General features: G+C 38.0%; 1 protein-coding gene across 1 annotated transcript in view; it reads right to left on the reverse strand.

Moving 5' to 3' along the window:
* The window catches only part of NSD2 (nuclear receptor binding SET domain protein 2), a 144,986-nt gene extending 121,310 nt beyond the window's left edge, over positions 1 to 23,676 (reverse strand). The window contains 2 exon segments of the mRNA XM_043544808.1: positions 7,418 to 8,046; positions 23,591 to 23,676. Of these exon segments, the coding sequence (XP_043400743.1) occupies positions 7,418 to 8,017 (600 nt within the window). The 5' untranslated portion in view covers positions 8,018 to 8,046; positions 23,591 to 23,676.
* Between the last annotated feature and the right edge of the window lie 1,564 nt (positions 23,677 to 25,240).

The raw sequence follows: 25,240 nt of genomic DNA on the forward strand, positions 1-25,240 counted from the left end.
TGTGTTGTTAAAGGCCTACCCAAAATGAGCAGTCACTCAAGAGTAGATTGTGTAGATCCGTATAATATACTTCCTCTTCTTTGTTTTGATGAACAGTGAAATGGCTAACAATGCTAACATTTCAAGTACCAACACTGGCATCTAAATTACCACCTCTGAAAGGAACGGAACACTTTACCCCTCAAAAATTTCTACAGACTGCATGGTTAACCTTGAAAATATGAAGTAAGTGCCTCTTCACAGCAAGCTACATCTTTGGCCACTCAGGGGCGGAGGTTTGGGGGGAAAACAACCACAATCTGGCAAACTGCATTAAACAGTATGAGTAAAGTACACAAACTCTTCCACAACCCAAGAACCAAAAAAACCTATCACATCTTCGAAGTATCTGCAGTACCGGACATATCTCTATGACAGTAAGACCTTTTCATACTGTTACAGATGGATGAATGGAGGAGAGAAAATTCTGAGGAAGACCAAAAGTCTATCATCCTCTCAACTTCCGGGGATAATCTGGCCAAGTTAACATCAGGAGAAGAGTAACAGTGGCTTACAGGTCTTCACCACTCCCACATGGAACCAGACCTTTCTTCTAATTGTTAGTCAGTGTACATCAAATAAGGTCTAGTACTATCACCTACCAAAAGAAAATTTGCACTTCATTCTGTGATTAAAACCTTGGGTAGGGGGATTTGGATTAAGATCTGGGATTTTATTCCCCATGCTACATGTGGCTGATGATTGTGTACTGCATGTATGCTACCATAGCTATGCTACTACAAGAGCTCCCTAACAACTGCTCTAACTGAATACCACATTTGACACCAGAAAATGAAGTGTTTATCTTGAATTGAGGAGGCTGAAATTGAATTGCAAGAATTTATCCAGCCTGATATTACTTACAGGTGAAAGGATCCATACAAAGTTGTCTATACTAAATGCTATAAGCTCTGTTGCACATGGTCAGCAACCACAGATGGTTGATGTCATTACCATCCACTACCTAACCAGGAAAGCACCCAAAGCAAGGGCATTACAAAATAGTACATTATACTAACTGAGCTCCTCGAGTCTACCTACGTACCTTAACAAAGAGAAGGTTAAGGAGTGACAATTACAATTTATAAGTACCTATATGGGGAGCAAATATTTAATAATAGGCTCTTCAATCTAGCAGAGAAAGTCGTAACAGAATCTAAAGGCTAGAAGTTGTAACTAGACAAATTCAGACTGAAAATAGGGCATTAATTATTCTCACTATCAATAATTTATCCTTGGAACAATTTACCAAGGGTCATGGTAGATTCTCCATCACTGGCAATTTTTAAGTCAAGACTGGATGTTTTTTCTAAAGGAATTATTTTGAGGAAATTCTATGGCCTGTGCAGTACAGGAGGGCACACAAGATAATCACAATGGTCCCTTCCGGCCTTAGAATCTGAAAATATTGCAGTTTTCCCACTGGGTGAAATATTGCTGGAGCACTGAATGTAAGAATCAAGTGGCAGAGTCACAGTCAGCCACAGAGCAGGAAATTAGGACACAATCCCAGAATATATCAACTGAGGTCAGAGATTTGGGACTTTCCCCACATGGATCTGAAAGCCTCATGGGAAAACATCATAGTAGATGCAGACCACAATCCCTAGATTTCTTGCTGACTTAGATTTTTCCTCCCTTTCCTCAAACATCAGTCTTACCAGTGATCATCCTACTGGTGCCCAACAACATTGCATAAAGAATTACTGGTGCTGGCAGTTGGTCCCATTCCTTCATACGCACATTAGAGCAGAGGCTGGTCTCCATGATGGCAGTAGAAATGGAGCGTGCTGCTGTTGCATCAAGTGCAGACTGGAGAGATGTGTTAGCCGCCAGTTGGCCTGCTTTGACTATGGCCTTGAATTGTTCCTTATGCGAATCAGGAAGCTGTTTTATAAAAGAGTTCAGTTTCAAATTATTCTGGTAATTGTATTTTGCCATTAAGGCTTGATAGTTTGTAATGAGGAACTGAAGAGCAGCCGAGGAGTATGTTTTCCTCCCCAAAAGAACCAGGTGCTTCCAGTCCGGGTCACAGTGGGTGGATTGGGGCCCTTTGAGTTGACCGCATCCACTATGAACGAATTGAGAGGTGGGTGGGAGAAGGGAAACAGTCTTTCGCCAGCACATAATATTTTTTTGTCAGCCTGCTTGCATGTCCGTGGGACAGACACAGGGGGCTGCCATATGATCTTGGCAGGGTCCAAGAGTGTCTCGTTAATAGGGAGGGCTACTCTGGATGAGGCAGAAGAACGTAAAATATCCACTAGCTTGTGGTGTGACTCGGTCACCTCTTGTAGTAGTATCTTTAGTGCCTCTGATACCCGCTGTGCCAGGTCCTGCAACAGTTTAAAGCAGTCTGCCACGGATGGCAGAGGGGACATCACTGTCTCATCTGGTGAGGATGATGAGAAATGGGCTTGAGGGGTAATTTTCTCCTCACCTTCAGCCTCCTGTTTCTCTCTTGTCTGATCAGGGGGTTCAGATGCCTTTGAAGCAGCAGCTGAAGGAGGGTGTCTCCCTGGTTGCGTATAGGTGACACTGGGACTATGGGAGGTTTGTTGTCTTTGAACTTGCCAATGATCCCAATAGGGCCACTGTGATAGAAAAGGATGCAGTGGTTGGTACGACAGCTGACCAAACCAGGGAGGCTGTGGATCAGGATGACGATATGACTGAGGTCCACAGTGAAATTGGGCATCATTCAGCGGGTGAGAAGAGTGGCGGGAGACCACATCCTCTTGCTCACTTTCTGACTCAGAAGACGAAAAGGGTGGTGCACGGCAGAGGTTGTCAGCAAGTCAAAGACACCAGGTGAACTCGGTACTGGAGTATTAGACACTGAAAAGTCTGTCATGCACTGAAGTCTGGTGACGCCAAAGGCGTCAGTACCAGTGGCTGTTGTCGCTGCCAAGATGCCCGTACCAAAGAGGCCAGTGATATGGACCTGATAGTGCCTGGCGTACCACAGGCAGTACCGATGTCCATACTGCAAGAGCCTTCCCTAGGATGGATTTTCTGTTTCTCTTGCCCACTGGGTCCTTAGGTAATCTGACACTCTCTATCAAGACAATACCACATGAATCCTAGGTACTGGATTTAGACGGTTACAGTGCTGTCAGTACCCAGGATTACTGATTGAACTGATTGTTTTTGGGTCGATCGGGGCTCACTATGGGGACTCACGGACCTTTTCTTAGAGGCCTTACGTGAATGGCTGGCGGGTGTCCCTTTAGGCTCACCTCCCTTCAAAGCAGAGAGTTGAGGTCTCCCACCATGGCTCGGTTGGTTGAAGGACTGACTCCATGAGTAGGAGTTTAAGCCTCAGTTCTCTGTCCTTTCTGGATCTGGGCTTCGGTTGCTGACACAAACCACACTTCTGTGGGATGTGTTTCTCCCCCAGGCAGAGGACACACAGAGTGTCCGTCAATCAAAGGGATAGATTACTTGCCACTGAGACTTTTCTTGAAGCCCAGGGAGCCAGGCATACCATGTCCAGGGGAGTCCCCCCAACCAGGCTTGATGAAAGAACAAAGTCTTTTCTTTTTTTAGCAACAGCCAAATAAAAACGTAAACAAAGTAAAGAAAGAAAAGAGGCTTCAGAAGAAAGCTAAAAATTTGCAAATTCTAAAAAAAGTTAACAATCCACGAACAGACAGCTAAAGCTCCATCTCCAGCCAAGGGAAATTGAGAAGGATTCACCTGGGCACACTGTTTAGTCTCATGGCAGAGCCAGGGCAGAGCGCATGCATGGGCTGAACGGACACTGCTACCAAAGTTCTCTGATCAGCAGCAGAGGGACGCAGACACACCGACAATGGGGCACCCATAGGGACACTACTAGAAGAAGAACCAACTGTTAACTTCTTACCTAAGGTGTTGGTTCAGTTCCACCTAAGTCAGCAAGTAACCATAGCCACTTTGTGCCTAAATCCTCAAAATCATAAGACATTCCATAGCCACAGTGTAAAAAAAGGGCACTGAAGCATTATTTCAAGAGGTTGCTTTTCTTAGGAACCACCAAGAAAGGCTTGATGGCCTTGAGAAAAGCAAATTATTTAGTAGAAAGTTATTAGGGAAGCCTAGAGTCTTAAACACTCTGCAGCAGTAAAGGTGGACTCTAACAAGGGGTAGGTCACAGTACCAGTGACGAAATCAGAAGCCTCTCCACAAATTACACAGAGCAATCATCTGGACTTTGCATATGCATGATAGGTCACTTTATGTTAAATACTCTGGGCCAAATCCTCAGCTGATGTAAACTGGCATAGCTCCATTGAAGTCAATGGTATTACCTCAACGTTGATGAGATCTGGCCCAGTTGCTTTTATGATGCTCTGATGCTGCCTTCTGAACAGTAGTTAATAAATAATGGTTGGGAAGTACTGCTTTTGAAGTCCCATTTATCTGGGCAACACCAGACAGGGTAATTTCTTAGCAGTTCAATCTGTTTCCTCCAAGACCTTCTATACAACAAGCAGCCGGCACTTATCTAGCACTTGGAAAATGTGAAGTGCTGTACATACATTAAATAACTGTAGAAGTTCAACATAGATCTTTTTATAGCTGATTATAAGCAGGTAACGGAAATACATGGAAAATTTGAATATATTTTCATTGTGAGGTCCACATGAGTTATTCCCCATCAGTGGTCTCTACACCAACAGTGGCCTGTGGAGCAATTTCTGGTGGTCCACAAAAACCATTTGGTCATGTGGGGCTGGCTCCCCTTGTTTGAATCTGCTACACTACCTTAAAGTCAACTAAAAATGCAATCCTTTTCTAGTTTCAGAGTGGTAGCCATGTTAGTCTGTATCAGCAAAAAGAACGAGGAGTACTTGTGGCACCTTAGTGACTAACAAATTTCAACAAAAAAACTTCAAAAACAGACTCCAACAAGAAACTGCAGAACTGGAATTAATTTGCAAACTGGACACCACTAAATTAGGCTTGAATAAAGACTGGGAATGGATGAGTCATTACACAAACTAAAAACAATTTCTCCATGCTAATTTTCCCCCTACTGTTACTCACACCTTCTTGTCAACTGTTTGAAATGGGCCATCCTCATCATCACTACAAAAGTTTTTTTTCTCCTGCTGATAATAGCCCACCTTAATCGATTACTCTCGTTAGAGTTGGTATGGCAACCCCCATTTTTTCATGTTCTCTATGTATGTATATATCTTCCTACTGTATTTTCCACTGCATGCAACTGATGAAATGGGCTTTAGCCCACGAAAGCTTATGCTGAAATAAATTTGTTAGTCTCTAACGTGCCACTTATCCTTTTCTAGTGTTACTTTTCAACAACTGCTGTGGTTGGTACGAGAACGTTATTGGGCTGCAAATATGACAGATTATGGAAATCACAAATGTGACTGGAATTTGGATACATTATGAAAAAAAGTTGAGAACTCCTGGTCTAGATATTCAGCACAAGATGTTAAGGGTATTAGCAAGCTAACTTATTGAACCACAGTCTTTTTTAATACATGGACAATAGTGGCAGGGATCTGGTGGAACCAGATTGGAAAAAAGGAAGTATACCATTGTTAAAAAAAAATTTTAAAGCAAGTGATTTACAGTTAACTACTCAAAAAATCCAATTTCAGTTCCTAATAGAATAATGAATCTAATATTTCAAGAACAGAAAACCTACAGTAGGACAACAGAACTATGGACCATAAATAATATGTTTTAAAAGGAATCATGCTATAAAACAGTAACATTTGACTGAGAGACGAGAAAGAAGCAAGTTGATGTTAAAGAAAACTCATCTCTTCAGTACCCTAAAGAACATCTTCATTAAATTATCTGTAAGAAGGGGTAAACACTAAACAGCACATTTAATTGGCAGCTTACTAAATATGGGAAGCATTGTTAAGCGAAGACAAGTAAAAAAGGGTCTCTGGGCTCAACTGTACGAGGAGCCACTCCTTTCTGCAACCATTCCAGCCAACTTAAGTATTCTGTTCCTTGTTGCCTGAAGCGCTCTTAATCTCTCCAGGTCACTTTACAATTTCGTTCTGTTCTTCTGGCTTTGCTACCTCAAATTTTAACGTCATCCACAAATATGATCAATGGATCACTTCAGAATCAAATTTGCAGGGGAAATGATCCAATGGCCAAATTTACAGCTGATAGACACAAAGTGTTGTGTATAGATGGTTTATAGAAAAGCGATCAGTTGGTCTGCTACAACTAGAAAGAAATGTCAGATTTTTTGGTTCTCTCAGACCGAGATGCTTGCTGAATACGTTCAAGTGGTCCACAAATCTACTTCTAGAAACTCAAAGCCATCAGTGGCTCATGACCCACTGTCCCAAACAACTACGGCGATCACTGTGCCAAGAAGATAGATTGCATTCAGTGCTTACTTTGTGCTTAATTGTTAGATACCAGTTACAGTCTTATTTTACCATTTTATGCATTTTCTGTAGCTGGAAATAACTTTCTAATGAGATCATTTTAACATAGTATTTTGGAGAAATGTAACATTTTAATTTAAAGTTTTAAGTCTCTGAATTTACAAGTCTTAATTTGGTAGATTTAGCTACATTTATGTACTTCCTTGTATAGCACAATAAGCTATTTTATGCTTTTTGGTCAACAAAAATTCTTAGAAATGTTTTAGTGCTAATGTTTATTATTCATCCTGTATATTAGATCTAAAATTTCTTAGATGAACACGAGTAACATTCCTGATACTTATGAAAATAGTCCAATTGATACGAATTTAAAAAAAAATTACTTGTAAATCTTTTCATGCTGTTAATTTAATAATTTTTAGGAAACAAAACATAAAAGTTCTTGTAAAGTCAGATTTAAGCCCAGGATGACAGCAAAGAGGACCCAAACATGGCTTTGATAGAAAATAAAGCTATCATTTATTCAGTATTTATATATAATCATTTAATTTTATACCTTTAATTGAAAAGAATTTTTTTTAAAAAAAAAGAGTAGCATCTTTCTTTTGGCCATACTGCTAATAAATGTTAGTCTTGATTTCTCTATACAAACTATTCTATATTAGCCATTGAAAGCTTTTGTCTTTAAGTTTGTCTTTTCAAGTAAATTTGTCTTTTTAAGTAGTTCAACTTCATTTGAAGCCAGAGAAAATAGAAGAGTAATAGCCAGAAAACATTCAGAGTATTAGGAACTTGGCACAGTGTGAAGGTCCAAAGATCTAAATGGCTCTGGATTTAAGAACATCGACAAGACTCACTTGTTTGAGGGAAGGTGCATACTCAAAATACTTGAAATAAAAATACCTGGTACGTTCATTGGTCAAGCGGCAATAATCTGATTAACAAACAAGGCTAGTGGCAAAAAGATTTTTTTTTAAAAAAAAAAACAAAAAAAAAACAACACTTACTACCTTTTTTTCAGAGGGGCCTGAAGTCTTTGATACTAACGCTGCTTCAACAAGACCCTGCTCAAGTAAGGAGTCATATTTTATGCTTCTTTTTCTATTTCTCCTCTCCTTGTTTGCTGGTTTTTGTTCATTTTCCTCTGACTGGGACACAGCTGCTCCACTGTCTCCACAAATGGAAGATTCAAAAAGAGGCTTTCCATTCATGTAGGTTTTAGTGATTTTCAGCTTTATCTCTGGAGAGCCATTCTTGATAGGAGTAGTGTTGGGTGGTGTTCCAACTCCTTTTATTTCCTGGGGATCAAAGTGCAGCTTGGCATCTTGTGCCCCGGACTCGCCATTAAACACACGAGAAGTTAGATCTTTCAATTTATCGGCTGGAATAAATGGAAGAGCATCATGGCCATTATATTTTTGCATGACACCCTCTTGCAGAGTGGCAGAAAGTTGTGCTTTGCCTAAGTAGACAGAACACTCACGATTCACTTCACAATTCTGCGTTTTCCCATTGGCATTTCCAAGGATCTCTGGTACCTGCTTCATTTTTATGTGGTTAACAATTTTTCGAGTTAACAGAGGAGAACTTCTTTTGATGCTAAAGTCCATTCAGCCCAGATCTTTCCAGTCTTACACTGCTGTAACAAAACAAAAACAAAAAAGATTTTTTTAATACAGAAATATAGAAGAATATGCTAAATGAATTGTCATTTTTAGTGTCTGGTTAAAGCTGCTTCTGTAAGGTTTTAACCTACATAATTCTTTTTTTAAAATGTAGATTTCTTTCTACAGAATATGCAACCTAAGCATTGTAATATGTATTACTTATTGCCAGTACTTAAGTACCAAAAATTCTAACAAGTTGTAATTGACGATAAATCATTCTAATTTCACTGAACATTCTCTAACAAAGTCCAAATAGGAAAACAAAGTGATTTTAGAGTATTAATTTTAAACATCTACAGCCCAAATCCTTCTCATATATTTTACACAAGCAGTTCCATTTATTTCAAAAACATTATAAAGTGTGTAAAGATAAAAGTTTAGACATAACATGGTATTAGTAACAAAACCATGTAAAAAAAATTTGTTTAATTCTAGTAAAGTGTGCCAGATTAAAAAGTCCCATAGACTCAACTTGCCTGTGTATTCACATAACAGATACACCATGGGAAGTGGAAGGACAAACTAGTGGCCATTGCAAATGGTGGCCAACACTGCCATCAAAGCACCACCCTCTAGGGAAAAAGTGTAGATCATTCCTCATGCTTTACCCTTGGTTTCTCTGCTAAGACTGCCAGTAATTAATTCCACTTACGGTGGTGGTTTTACGATATGGATATTTGTCCACTAGGAACTGGATGGATGCCAATAAGATCACTTCCCTCAGGCCAATGACCAAACTGCAAAATTTAAACCAGCAACCTATAGCTAAAATGAGGTTTTTAATGATGATTTGACATCCATTCCCCAAAACAAAGGAGATTTGAAGAATTTTATACACAAATGCAGTTTCAGCTGCATAATCTGATCTTGACATGTTTTTAAAATTAATTTAAAAAGGAAAACTCAGCATACTTTAGTGTTAAAACCCCTACATTTTCAAACAGAAAGCATCAGGCAAACCATCTGCACCGGCTTTACTTTTCTCTCTCTCTCTTTCTAGAGAACAGTGGGAAATAGATACTTTTATTGTAGCATAAACCCCTATATCTGTGGTCCCCAAACTTTTCAGCATCTCACCCCTTCTCCCTCGCCAGAGCCAGGCCATAGCCCCCGAGGGGGAAGGGGTAGGAGGGGGTGGACGCGGACAGGGGTAAGAGAACCGAAGCTGGGGCTGCAGTTGGCGTCAGGGCTGGGAGTGGGGCTGCGAACGGAGCCACATCCAGGGGCCAAGGCTGGGACCGGGTGCAGAGCTGGGGCCTGAGACTCGGGGCAGGGTCGGAGCAGAGCTGGGAGTGGAGAAGGGCTAGATGGCACTGCCTCCCTACCTCCCCGGGGGCTGGCCTGGGCCACCCTACAGTTTTGGGACCGCTACTCTATATGCATACACCATAGTTTAACATTAGCGGGACCCAGATCAGAATTCTAATTATAGATTCATATATAATTAATACAGGCAAAGCACAACACAGCTATGAATTCATGAAGAATGGAATTAGAATACCTATTCACAAGGTAACCAAGTTCTGCTTTGACATAAATCAAATAGGTACTGCTATAACAGATCAGATTCACATCATATCCATCTAGCCCAGTATCAGATACCTTCAAAGAAGGTGCAAGAAAACCCATAATAGGCAACCACTGAATAGTGGTCTACCATAGAGTACTTTTGTCCAAACCCTTATCAATTAACGATGGACTTATGCACGACAGCGGATACCTCCTTTGTGACATTCTGTCCCATAGTGCTAGTTTTCAGTGGGATTTTTTCCTCAAAGATGTTGAGCTGAGTTATACTGAGGTCACTATTACTTATGTTACTTAGGATTACACTGAGAACAGCCTTTCCTCTTGTGTGCTGCAGAGCTAGCTGTTCCCTGAAACAATAGTTTAAGGTATCAAGAAACTGTTTCTCTAAATCTTGTCTTTATGGGATGTTTCGCCAGTTTACATGTGGAGCTGAGTCACATTTTTACTGTTTTATTTGTTGTAGATGGCTCTGATTCCGTCAGTGTTATACCAGAGTTAGCAAAAATAAAGACAGTAAGGACTGGAGGCCTTTTGCACAGATAATTTAGGCCAGTGTTTCTCAAATGCAGCCACAATGGCCGCATGTGGCCACCAGAGGCTTTTCTTGTGGCCACAGCCTCTTGGGTGGTGATTGGGGGGGTGGACAAAGCAGCGGCCCCTCCCACAAGGCCCCCCTCTGGAGACACAAATGCTGGAGGAGCACTTCCCAATCCAGGGCTTAATTTGTCCCTGGGCTTGCTGGGGTTGAGTAAATCTGTTGTGAAAAGTGATATTTGTATGTTTGTTAATATCACTTTTCACAGCAGATTTAGTAGCTAGCTTGGAGGCTGTGAAAAGTGATATTAACATACAAGTATCAGGTTTCATACCAGCAAACTTACCAGCTAGTAAGCAACCAAAGAAGCGAAAGAAACAACAAAAAATACAAAAACGTGCAAAGCACCTTATTTGTGTTTTTATTCCGTTTAGGTCCAGTAAAGAATAGAGACCACTGTACATTATTTTTATTATTGAGTCTGGAAAAAAAAAACCACATAAGTAAGTTAATATGATTTGGACATGTGTATGTACATATTTATTTGTTTTTCCTAAATTATTTTAGGAAAAATTTTCAGAGCAGCCACCAGCAAGTGTTGGTGGCCGCACTCTGAGGCCACCAAAAAATTTGCTGAGAGAACCCCGATTTAGGCTACACAAAGGAATGCCATTTCTTGTGTCTAAACAACTTCTTTTTTAAAAAGCTATAGCATTCTTGAATAAATCCAATGTACAGATAATCTACTGTAATTATGCCTACCTGAACAGTCATCATTCTACTACTATAGTCAAAGAACTAGATGGACTACATGATCCAAAAAGATAAATTCTCATTGTAAATAAGATGGTAGTGGGACACCCAGAAAGAAGTGTCAGGAGTAAGATGAAGGAGAGATGTGAGAATCAGTACAGATTTGGATGGCAAAAGAATTTTTAAGGTTAAAAAAAGCAAACTCCATGTGTAAAGATTAAAAATAATTATATTAATCAGGAAGTTAAATTCACCTAAGGTCAGGGGAAATGCTGTGTTTTCACCCCATTTCATACTCCATAACCTCTCTCACTGTACGACTCCAAGTGACAGAGTATGAAGAGTATATCTACACTACAGCTTATGTTGGCATAATTTATGTTGCGGGGACAGCTGTATGTCGGCAGGAGAGCTTCTCTCCCATTGGCAGAGAGCGTCTTCACCAGACGCGCTGCAACTGCACCGCTATGCATGTAGGTAAACCCTAAAGCTACACATCAATTCCTATCCCTAGAGTGCTCCTCTACAGAAGCACTCTCCCAATGGTATAATTGGAAGATGTTTGAAACTGACAATTTGGAAAGCACTACTGTGAACAAACAAATTAAGTATAGTACCTGATAAATTATTAGAATGATTAGTGCTGCTGCAAGCAGTATTTGCAAGGCAAATTTAAAGAGTTGGTAACTGTACAGGAAATTTGTGAAAACACACAAAACCAAACCATGACAGAAACTCTCCTCTAAAAACAGTGATTCAATTTTTGACAGAAAAATGAAACTGAAAACCTAATTCACGTTAGTAAATTCCAGTCTGTCATACTCAGATTCAATGGAATTTTTAGCATGAATTGTTCCTACAAAAAATAATGATTTTAGCCAAATAGTGAATTTAGCCAGATTTTTAGTCTCACTGTAAAGAGACAACCATCACAGAATAAACTATGAAATTTAAAGTTATTGCAATGAGCACGTTTCCTTTTTGAGCACTTATTTTTACTATGAATGATATATTATGACTAATCTTGTACTTCCCACCCAAATTCTTAGTCTAATTTTATAGCACAAAAAGCCAGTAGTTTATTTTAAACATCTAAATTGCCTTAGCATACTAAAAAGCTCTCTGAAAATCTGCCATATACAGAGACCTTCATGAAGCTAAGAGCTCCCTCTGGTGACTAATCAAACATCTGATCAACAACTATGTAGCGTAGCCTATTGGATTAAGAGGTTTGTATTTGACAACCCCGTTGTCTTTATTCTCACTACTAATTCATTAACATTTTTCTTTTAACAACATATGGATTCTCATTCTCGCTTATTTTTCTAAACTAGAAAGTCATCTGACAAAAGAAATTTAACCTACAAAACCAGACAGCTTGAAATTATTTCAATAATCAAATTAAACTATGCTGTCTTTCTAGTAAGCCTATGCACATCAGCAGAGAGAAAACTATAGATCTCTGATCATCACACCACTTAAATATAAATATTGCAAGAACTGGAAGAAAGGGTTGAAAAGTACAGCAATTTGGGAATTTTCGATGAAACAATTTTTCATCAGAAAATCCCAATTCTCTGAAACCAAAGCTTTTAGTAGTTTCAACCAAACTTTCATCAGGACAGCATTTTAGGTCCACAACGGAATTTCTGCTCAAAACCTAGACAGCATGCACTCATTCTAGTGATTAGTGCTCCACATGGGACACAGGAGACACAATACAAAGACTTGAATCTGAGCCCACCACATCTCATGAGTGTCCTAACCAGAGTAATACAGAGTCAGTCTCTCTCAATATTTAATTTATACAAAAAGTGTATATTGGATCAAGGAGTGAATTAGACAAAAGGAAGTCACTGTAACCAGTTTAGAGGCAAATGGAAAGGAGACAGCACAGACAGTAGAGTAGTTTGAGACACACACAAGTTCAAGGACAGGTTGTCAGGGTGGATAAAAATCAATGATTTAAAAAAAAATCTGATTTTTTAAAATTTAAATTGGATTTTTTTTTTAATAAAATGCTTTTTGAGGGAAAAAAACCTATCTAAAGGTAGTTTTAATTCAGATACATTATAGCTCAAAGATATATCATGGAATAGGGATTATAAATTCTAATTCTATAGTATGAGACAATATATTCATGTAATGTTTAAGAAAAGTTTTTTAAAAAAGAGTTCCAACAGTTCATGGATTAGGGCTCCAATCTTACAGGGTTCCACAGGCTTCTGTATAGATTATTTAGGTTAATCTTTCTATCAACCCAATGGGACTCAGTGCTCAGTCTAGAAGATACCATCAGAGAGGCTTAGTTTTGCAGTTTTCAAACTGTGGATTTGTGTTTCCAGAGGTAACATGCTTGTTAACAGCAAAAATGTTTCAAATAAATAAATAAATAAATAAATAAATAAATAAATAGAGAGAGGTGAGAAATAACAGACCTCAACTCTATAAATCTGTGTACAAAGAGTCAATCCCTTACCTCTCTCTAAAAGTGCAAAGTTTCAAAAAGTTCAATGAACAGATTAGTGGGGGTGGAATAGATCTGGACAAGGAGAAGAAGTCTGGCGATAAATGTGAGATGCAAGGGACATATGTTTGTTTTGCTAAAATATTGTATGTTTGTTGTTGAAAGAAAAAAAATCCAGAATACTTAACGTTGTTGTTTTAGTTAAATAAAACAATTTAAATGTCTGTTTGGTGATGTTCTCCTCCGAATAGAGCATGGCAAGAAAATCCTCCAAATATTAATGATTAACCTGTTGAATTGGAGATAGTTCACCTCCCAATGACTTCATAAATATCTGCTTCAATTACTGTTGGTAAATGAAATAACCAAAAAATCATTCATTTTCTGTTATAGCTGTAAAACTAATTTGAAAGTTTTCAAAATAAATCACTTTAAAAATGTACAGTGCGTACCTTCTAACAATGAAACCTACATCTATCTCTGAGTTGTGAAGAATATGTATTAAGGTTATAACAACCAACAAGAACGCACTTTTATGTGGAAAACCATGATTAAATTGAGTCTTCCGGACTAGTGATTTAAATCATGATTTAAATCCAATCCACCCTGCAGGTTGTTGGGGGTTTCTGGAGAGGGGAGCTCAGGGTGCATTTTAGAAATCTTCCCTCCCTTTTTTGCAGTGTCCATTATAGCACCAAGCAGACAAGCCTTGAGAAAGTCAGCACATAGGGATAAAAGGTGAGAAGGAGGAAGTCAAAAGATAGCATACAGGAGGCAAAGTGTGTGAACCCTGAACTCAAAGGAGAGGTGGGAAAAAGACTGGTTAGAAAAATGGAAGAAAATTAAAGAAAAAGCCTTTATTCACTACATAATCATCTGCTTAGTGTCCAGTTTCCATTCAGAGGTTTTCAGCAGCTAAGGAATAGATGAAGCAAGATCTAAGGTGTTAGCCAGGGATGGAGTTAAGTGGAACAATGTGCATAATGGAGAGAAGAACAATTAATTAAGAAAACTTGAGGGAGGTGACCACAGAATCCATTTTGGAGGAAGAAGAAAAGGAGGGACAGGAGAGGGTCAACAGTAGCAGATACATCAGGAATGCTGTGATCTTAGAGGTTATGAATGAGAGTGTAACAATACTAAATGAAATGAGATGGTCAGAAAGAGATACCCGATTGAGCAATGTTAAAGGAATATAATATGATACAGAGATTAGGGTTACCATCACTCTGCTCCTGTTGGAAAACCATGTTGTACAAGCACAGCTACAAGCCCAACCTCTAACTTGGAGTGCTTTGCATAGGGTAGAAAAGGAAGACTGGAGAGGTTGAAACAAACATCAGTAATAGCTAATAAGCTCAAGTTAATGCCTTAATATGATACTGACCAATGACCCACCAAGCACATCAGCAAGGAGGAAAGACAGGAAAGTCCGGGGCCTAGTAGTTTGCTGTATGAAAACAATGGATACTTATTTTCACAGGAACCCATTTTTGGTATCTGAACACACCATTTTCTTTGAATGAAGTGAGATTTTTTTTTATTTTTTGTTTGTTTTAAGTGGGATTTGGACAGAGAAACAGGTCTCTGGATATTTTAATGGGACAAATGCATGTTCTTGCAAGGGCTTTGTATATACCGTTTATAATTAATGGAATGTTTCTACATACATGGAGTAAGTTATTTTGTGTATATTGTAATAGTTTTATTAACTAGCTGAGCATCTATTATATGACAGCAAGTCAGGTGCCAAATGTGGTTATTCTGCATGTCAAAAACACATTCCTGTGTTTTACTGTCCAGATTGTTAAGAGCATTTATATGGTATTATTTATTATTTTTTTCTACCACCTTGGCAGCAATCTCAGAGATGCTTTTTCTGTGTCACTGAAATTATGAGCTTGCCAAGTGGGATTGTTTTTCTGCCAAATCAAGGAAATGGAAGAAAGTTATCAAAAGAAAACTTCACTTGAACTTCCTCAAAAGCTTCAGGAAAACTTCTAAGATGAACAGCACAAAAATTGCCTGCCCTCTAATATATCAATGTGTATAAACTTTTAAAAACATTTATCCACAAACACCACCTTTATCATCTACAAATCAGGCTTTCAATTGAAGTTGAAAAAAGCCAACAGACGGCAGATCTTCTGTAGGAAGTCTTTTGAGAGGGAAAACATAAGATGAAGCTAGTTTTGTAATCCTAAGAGATTTCTCTCTCTTCCTCTTTCGTCCATCTTGAAATCATTCAAAATTTGTGCTTGTTCTCAGATCAGAATTAAATGAATCCATACATGATTCATGTATAAATAAAAGGATTAGGGATGGGATAAGACCTTCTTCTAAATACTAAATTTGAATATCCTGGACACGTGGTCGTTCAGATTCTCTTCTATATAAAATCATGATGCCAAAGAAACATTTAGACTTTCATGTTTCTTGCAGTACAGCACTAGCGTGCAGCTCAGGACATTTTTAACATAGGACCTCGTTCCCCAATTGTTAGAAAGGCAAAATTACTGCTAACTTCAATAGAAATTACTTTGCACACACACCAAAAAAACAAAACAAACAAACAAACCCACCAGACTGGCCAATTTCTTTCTAACCCAAATTTATCCTGTCACAACAAAAGCATCTGACCCATTGACTACTAAATATATGCAAGACTGATGTTTTAAATATAATCTGAGTTATCTAAATGCAAATCAATGCATTAAAAACTTAAAGAGCATGACACACACTGATAAATAAGACAGTCAAAACAAATTTTACCAAAAAAAGAAATGTGCCATTTGTCTGAAAACAAACATGGGAAACTTTAGTCCAAAGGGTTAAGTTCTAAGAAAGTTATAGGCACCTAAATGCAAGAATTTTAAAGTTCATCCTTAACCAGAATCATACAACACTAATGTATTTGAGATGCAATGCCAGGTTATATTAAAAAACCTAATAAAAACTGGGATAATTGAATCTTATGAAGGCATAAGACACTGAAGTTTACCAAACTCTCTTTATAAGTTGCATTTACATAGAAAGATTAAATCTTTTAGTACTTTTTTTAAAAGATTTGAATGGCCAATATATGCACATATACAGTAACTATTCATCAAAAGTGCTAAGATGTACTAAGCAATATTGAAAGTAGTTCTAGCAATACAGTTCTGGCCCCAATTTTTTGTTTTTAAAGAAGGAGCAGAGTTTCAAACCCTAATATGAAAGTATATTTTCATTTAAGAGAAATAAGGTTTACATGTGGCTTATCCCTGCCTGAACAAAAAAGGGGCTGAAACCCTTCTCTATGTGACAAGAGAAAAAACAGCCTTTTAAGTGACTGCCAGAGCTGCCTAGCTTGGAGAGAAGGAGCTGACAGCTGTGGCCTGTTAGGCTACATGTCTCAGTAACCTAACAACAGCTATGCTTAAGTAAGGAAGCTATAAAAAGAAGAAGATACTTCCTGAGAGAGAAGGGGAAAGAGCGCTCAGATTTCCTCCTAACTCAGGAGACTCAAGACCTGTTCCCACAATGAAAAGCAAGGAGAAACTGGAAACTTAATTTCCTTATACTGACAGGAGGGACCACACTAAGTCCCAGAATCAATAAGCACTGATGGCAAGCGGGGGTTCTTCTGCAAGTACTAACACTGCTTTTCTGGTGCAGCAAAGATAATTACACAAATCTGATCAATGTCACTTTGCCCAAAGTTTTCCTGACCAATTGCAACAAAAGAACCACTGCTGGGGGTGGAACTGGAAGTGTGTGTGATAGGAAAGATTAAATATAATCTCTGCAAAATCATGAGGAAGAAGAGTTCTCTCTCACTTTGCTTAAGAAAGTCTTCTAAGTTTCACTCCTGCTGCTCAAAACAACAGGAAGCTTGACTGAAACTGATCAGATTCTCCATATTGGAAAGAAAGGAAAGACTTTGGACAGCAACAGTGGTACCAGCATAATCCAGGGAGCGGACCACAAAACAATGGAAGGAAAGAGGAGCCCCATCTCCACTCTAAATACCAATAGTGAAACAGCTGAACCTCCCAATCACAGCCACACAGCAAGAAGAGAGTGAGGAGAACTACTCTTTTCCAGCCCAGCAAAGGAACTTCAAATTGACCACACACTCATACCAAAACAAGGCATACACTGAAGATGTGGGCATCTCCTGCAGGATCCAAGCATCGCATTCTGGTGGCAACACCAGCATGCCATTTCCCCCCCTAATTCCTGGCCACCCAAAGCTACATGGGAGCAACTACACTGGATTTCTTATTAGGGTACAGCACCTGATAAACACTATGAAGTCTCCTCTCTCTCTCCCCACCATAACCTCCCAAAATAACTGTATCTGCTACATTTTTCAAGACTGTACTTGAAGCTTCCCTTATTTTCTGGGCATCCACAATAGCACCACATGACAGCGGCCCTTCCTCTAGCAAAGGAGGGTTGGATAATATAGCCTACTAATGACACTCCTCCAGTTGTCTAGAGATCGCTAGTGAATTCAATGAGGTGACTCTCTCAGAAGGGCTCCAAGTATTGTGTCTGTCATATTGCTAAACCTCTACCGGTCCCTGGATGACAGACAAATTTAATCTCAAATTAGTTATCCCAGCGGTCTCCAACATTTCTTGTGGGAATAGCATACTGCTATTCCCAGAAGACTGCGGCAGGCGCCCGTACCCCACCGCTGAAATACCGCCACCGAGAAGAAGCAGTGGCAAGAAGCGCTGCCGCCTAAATGCCACCAAGAAACGGCAACGCTTCTCAGCGGCATCGTGTCCTGCGGGTGCACAAAAATGCCCTGGCAGACACCCTGGCACCCACGGGCACCGCGCTGGGGACCCCTGAGTTATCCTATTGGTGCAGCTCCTTCTCCTAATACATGTCTTGTTATGCAACTGCTGATGACATTTTTATTTGCTTAGTTCTTGGAATCTAAGCGTTTTCCATCAGTAACATCCTGTACCAGGGATTTCCAATGGCAAATACATTGTGTATGCATTTCCTTTTATAAATTTTAAATCTGCTCTAATAATTTAATTGATTATCCCCCTTGTTCTTTTACTATTGCTTAACTTCCATCAGGCTGTTGACTGGGGCTCTCTAATACTTGTCAACATGAACAGAGTAGGTTTTTACACAAGTACCTCAAATTCACAAACATACTTACCTCTCATTACTAACCAATAAGAAAAGTGATATCTAATAGTCCAGGACCAAGTACACTGAGACCACCCTGACAGGTGTTTGTTCAATCTGTTCTTAAAAACCTCCAATGGTGAAGATTCCACCACCTACCTAGGTAACCTGTTCCACTACTTAACTACCCTTATAGTTAGAAAGATTTCCTAATATCTAGCCTAAGTCTCCTTTGCTGCAGATTAAGCCAATAACTTCTTGTGTCCTACATTCAAATGGACACAGAGAACAACTGATCACCATTTTCTTTGTAATACCCCATATCCTTCTTCAAGTGTGGTGTCCAGAATGGGACAGAACTCCAGCTGAGAGCTCACTAGTGCCAAGAAGAGCAGAACAGTTACCTTTCATGTCCTACATATGACATGCCTGTCACCCCAAAATGACAGTACCTTTTTTCACAACTGCATCACATTGTTAGCTCATGTTCAATATGTGATTCACTATAATCCCCACATCCTTTTTTGCAGTACTGCTGTCGAGCCAGATATTTCCCATTTTGTAGTTGTACATTTGATCTTTTTTCTTCTCAAGTGTAGTACTTTGCAATTTTCTTTACTGAATTTCATCTTGTTGATTTCAGATCAATTCTTCAATTTATCAAGGTTATTTTGAATGTGCAAGTGCAAAGTGCAAGCAACCCCTCCCAGCTTGGAATCATCCATAATTTTATAAGCAGACTCTTCATTCCATATTGCAAGTCATTAATGAAAATACTAAATACAGTTGTACCAGACAAGACAGACCCCTGCAGGATCCCACTAGATATGGCCTCCAGTTGATAGCAAACTATTGATAACTATTCTGAGTATGGTTCTTCAAGCAGTTGTACAGCCACCTTACAGTAATTTCATCTCCAATCCACATTTCCCTAGTTTTCTTATGAGAATGCCATAAGGGACTGTGACAAAAGCATAACCAAAATCATGATCTATCCCACCTACTGCTTCTCCCCTCTCCATTCCCCACATCTACTAGGCCTGTAACCCTATCATTAAAGGAAATTAGGTTGATTTAGCATGATTTGTTCTTGACAAATCCATGCTGGCTATTACTTTTCAGCCTATTATCCTCTAGGTACTTACAAATTAATTGTTTGATCATTTCTTCCAGTACCTTTTCAGGAACCCAAGTTAGGCTGACTGGTCTATAAATCCCTGGGTCCTCTTTGTTCCTGTTTTTCAAGATAGATACTATGAGTTGTTCAACTACTGAGAGCCTCTCACAGGGAAAATAAAACAGTCCAACCATAGAGGAATAGTTCAAAATTAAATACACACACACTACAGGAAGTTGTAATGGAAAAGTTAACATACTAATTATGTACTCAGCAAAATAGGCAGAGGACAGATAAATACATGGTTACCTTTTATTCAATACTCAGGCAAAGTACATTCACTTGCAAAAACCCAGCACATCTGTCCAATTATTTTTTAAATATTAACATTTTACGTACATGCCTGGTCTGTTAAATGTGTGTATAGAGATTTCACTCTATCTAATAAAGCCACCAGAAACAACACACGTATTGTAATGATGCTCACTTTGTAATATGGTAATACTCTGGTAAATAGAAAGCACTGACTATATTCCTTTATAATGTCTCTTCAAATAAAAGCTAATTGTTGTAATGATTGCTTTGTTTCTGGTATTTATATGGCAAGATTTTGTAAACTGGTCAAAACTTCCTAAATAAATAGTAGATACTATGTTTGCCCTTCTACAGTCCTCTGGGACCTCTCCCGTCCTCCGTAAGTTCTCAGAGATAATTACTAATGGTTCTGAGATTGTTTCAGCTAGTTCTGTAAGGACCTGAGAGTGAATTTTGTCAGGCTCTGCTGACTTGAATACATCTAATTTATCAAAATATTCTTTAACCCCTTCTTCCCCTATTCTGGCGTACATTCCTTCCCCTTGCGTTAACACAATTAACACCTTTTTAGCAGAGAATGAAGCAGAACATTGAACATCTCACACTTCTTGGTGCTGTCCATTATTAGCTCTCCTTCCCCACTAAGTAGTGGATCTACACTTTGTTCCTCTCTTGTTCCTAATGTTTGGCAAATCTGTAAATACATTATTAAGATAGTCTGTTTTCAGTATGGGTTACATCATCAGCAAAAAGGATAATTTAGAAAGTAAAACTGATTTCCATTAACAAGTACTGAGAACGTTTTCTTCAGAACTTGCTTCAAGATCCTACCCCAGTAAGATTAAGATCTGTGATGCCTGACAACTTTTGACAATGAAGTATCTCGAAGCTTACACAGGGATTTTATATTATGTCTTTATAAAACCCAAATACTATACTGATCATACTCAGTTTTTTCTTCAGCAGTATTTTGCCTGTTGAAAAAAAAAAAAAAAATGTGTTTTCAGTTCACTCATAAAAGCTACCAAAACACAACTTTTGGCAATCCGTATTTCTCATAGGAAATTCTTCAATTAGAGCTGTAATTTTTCTAAAGTATTTGATTCAAAGTTTGTGGTGCTACCACTTTTGAACTTACAGTGTAGTGATCCATATTCTAACCTTATATTCTGTACTGATCCTCAAGGCCCATACTGGCTTTGATCTCTTAAGGATTTATATGCTGCTTCTTGTCTCCATTATGAGACTATAACCTGGGCATTCATTTCTATAGAGATAACACTCTGATTTAGCCTTTTCTGAATGCCAGTGTGGACAGTGCTTCAATAGTATATCATCAAGGTGGCAAGTTTCATGATCTCAAACCTTTGCTCCTCAAACTAATACACACTCGAATAACATTTCAAAGAACATTTGTTCACTACTTATCACAAACCTGGCAGTAAATCATTCAGGGTCTGTACACTATGACAGGAGATTATGTGCATGTACTGCTTTGTTTACCAGGATTCTTAAAATTATTAGTCAATTCTTTTATTCTTCTATCACATCAGTTTTTCCATAATATTTCAAATTGATTTTAAATATTATTTTTTAAAAGATCTTATTTAGCCCTCATCTTCTATTCCTTGAACACTGGTTCATTATAAAACACAGACAGGACGAAGACAAAAGGATAATGCTCATTTTTCTGTTTGTGATATTATCAATTGTTGCAAAAGAAAAATGGAATCTTGATCTCAGTACTTCGAATGTTGAATAAAACTACATCGTTTATTGTTTTCAAGTGTAAGTTTGTAATTTGTTGTGTATGTTTTTAATTATTGACTGGAGATGTAAATACTTAACATAAGCTTGCCACAAAAAATTTTGACAAGGGGTACAGACTGAAGCAAGTTTCAGAGGCGGGCCAGTTTCTCTGTTGAGATAACAGAGGCATCAAACTTGTGGCTACTTTAAAGACTTCACTCAGCAGACAAACTGAAGGTAGCTTCTACAGACACACAAAGCAGGCTATAGATTCTAAGACCATTATGTAAGGTCCTTTTAACCTGATTAAGAGTTCTTTATGAAGAAGTTTAAATAGTCAGACTTAAGAAAAGACTTCTGTATTTTTCAGTTAGTAGCTATTTCTTAAGTAGGCACCATGAGAGAGCATGCAGTTTAAAAAAAAATTAAAAAAAAATCAGTTATGGGGGCAATTAGCCCTTTGGCTTTCTATCTAGGTATCTTTAATATGACCACCATCTGATGCTTTATACCTCCCTATGCATATAATTTTTCGCTTTCCTCCCATCCCTCCAATGTTTGCAATGGGAGGAATTACACCAAATAGCTACAGTCTGTGCTACAGAAGTGGAAGTTCAATTGATTTTTAGTACCAAACATCACCTTATGTTAAGTTAAAGAAAGGATAGTTGAAGTGTAGGGGGAAAAAACAATAGAAACAGGACAACAACCTGTTGGGGAAACCTTGTAAATTTACACTCTTTTAACCACCTATATAGTTTATTGCTTAGTTTCAAATTATGTCAAACACCAGTGCTTATATGTCAACTGTGCTCCAAGGCTAAGGAATTCTGCCCAACATTAGAAAGCTTTGAAATACGTATAAGCTAACATGTTACCTTTCCAGACCTTTTAGCCAGTTAAAGTAATTACAGAATACACTGCTATGAAATGTTCAGGCAGATGCTTTAAAATGTTTACGTTCAATGTTATGGCCCATTATAGCATGGCCTATCTAAATAACTCCCATACAACTCTGTTATTTTTAATCACTAAAAAACACAACCACAGAAGACTTACTTTTGGTCCAATACAGTTAACAGTTATTGGTTTATGGCAAAGAGAAAACATATTTAAAATATTTATTCTTTTATTGGATACTCTTATTATATTTTTCCCTTCATAGTAAGAGATAGCTTTTTATATACACTATAGAAACACTGATTTCTTAACCCTAACATTGAAATTGACATTTATCAGGTAAGATATTTGATGGTGAGCACACTGATGCACATTGTACACATTCATTTATCATCAACAGGCACAGGGTATTGAGATGTGCAAGACATCTGCACTCCATAATTCTTGGGTATCTCAGTACTTTGTCTGTCTGTCCTTTTTGTTTTGAGAATGTAGGGTATAGAATAGGAACACATGACACAAAGCCCAGCATTCAGTTTGCAAGTGCATGCCACCTATCCTATCTTAAAATTTCACATATATTACAGCCCCCCTTAAAAAAAAAAAAAAGTTAAGTTTCCCTACGTTAATAGGGTAAAGTCTATATGCTCATTTCAAAAGGGTCACTATCAACTTGAAATCTAGTCAGCCAAATAAAACATTAAAAGTAGTTTAAAATTTTTACTATCACATTTTCCCATTTTTATTATTTTCTCAATTTTTGTCAAATGCACAAAGTAATCTGAAATAAAAATAATTGATTTTTGTATAATTATACTTTATCTTAGGTGCTACTTGTAATAACTATAGGTTAAAAAAGTGAGAGAAGTATGATTTTGAAGTTGACAATATCTCTATGGATTGAAGGTGCGTTTCTTACATTTCAATACACTTTTCTTCCGTTTTCTTTCTGTTGTCAATCACAAAGGCCTCCCAACTATTCATTTTCTACTTTAACTACAAAATGAAACCCACCCATTCACAATTTGCTAGATATGTACATTTTTAATTTGGTTCTCCTCCCCATTTGGCCATTCATCCTTGGGTGCCATATTTCACCTTCTCTTCGCCAACTATACAGCAGAGATGTCAAGCTTTCTTCGGTGAGGACACACATAGGCTTCAAAGCCACTCCACTGACAAGAAAATAAGATGTTTGTTAGAAAAGTAGATGTGCTTATCCACTTTATTCTGCCTAAATATGTCCACTCTTCATTGGTCAAAAGGTAAAAGACACCTATACATTCAGATCTCTTACGCAGGTGAACATACACCAAGCCACACAGCCAACTCATTTGTCTTAGCCTGTTATTCCTTACAAAAATGTAATGAAGTTAAAAGATTTAAATAAGCACAGGACAGTACAGTGATGAGTGTGGCACAAAAGCTTAGACAAATACGCCAACAGTCAAATTTTCTATTGAATACCAAATTTATTCCATTAGAAAGACTTCTTGAATATCAGGGTATGCATATTGCTTACATTGGCACCAGCTAAGAAGCGTTCCACAGTGCAGTGCTCAGCTCTTCTGGGGATTTGAGTTTTTTCCCTATAAGAAGTCAGATGCTTTACAGAGTTCTGTGGAGGAAATGCCTGCAATTTGCATAAGTTTGCAAGTCTTTAATATTTATACTTTAAATTTAAAATTCTGTTGTGCAATTATGTAAGCATCAGAAAGAAGAAATGACTGGAGATGGCAGGGCTGCTATAATATTTACAGCATACACAACTCTCCAGCAATCCGACCAAGGCAGGTGGAGCCTTTTGCCTCTATGGAGTACCAATAAAGTATTTTTACTTGAGCACAAGGGTCCACACACATCAGATTGCAGGACTGAGGTCTAGATTTAGACACATATTAATACTAGTGGCATGAAAGAAACACAATACATTCAAAGCAAAAGTGAGAAGTGAATGAGCCACAAACAATGGGACATAGTAACAGCTCTCTCTTTCAGGCCTGCACTGTTTTGTTGAATGCATAATTTTAGAACTCAGTAAGCCTTTTAAGCAAGATACATCATAGCCCCTTTTAAGTTCCCAGCCTAAAATAATTAAACCCCACGTCTTAGAAGCCAGAGTCTCATAGGCCTAACACAATTTTTAAGGTAATATTCTGATATTTGAAATGATACCAAGACAAAGAAACTTTACATGATTGTAAAGATATTAAACACTATCATTTTTCATTTTCTGTAACATCATTACTGTTGGATTCTTAGTTATTTGAGAGTAGTTTAAATATAGTTATATTTTTAATTTGACTAATTTCAACTCTAAAAACTACTATGAACTGTCAGTATTAGTACTTCCCCTACACTCCAATTACTGGAAATAAAACGGTACTTATACCTTTTTGACATTTCCATTTAATTAAGGTATTGGATAAATTTATGTTTTATTAACCTGTCAATATTTGCATATTTCTAAGAGAGTGTAATGGTGGCAGTGAATGTTTATTCCCATATTCTTAACAAGAAATAACTTATTTCTACCCAAGAGGTGAAGACTATTTAATTATAAATTAATATCACCTAAAAAATTTCATCAACACTCCTTGTGGCTCTACACTGGCACATAAATCCAACATAAGTCACATTTTAGTTTTTAGTGCGTATTTGAGC

The sequence above is a fragment of the Chelonia mydas genome, chromosome 4 (assembly GCF_015237465.2).
Source record: "Chelonia mydas isolate rCheMyd1 chromosome 4, rCheMyd1.pri.v2, whole genome shotgun sequence".
In the NCBI taxonomy this organism is placed as follows: domain Eukaryota; kingdom Metazoa; phylum Chordata; order Testudines; family Cheloniidae; genus Chelonia; species Chelonia mydas.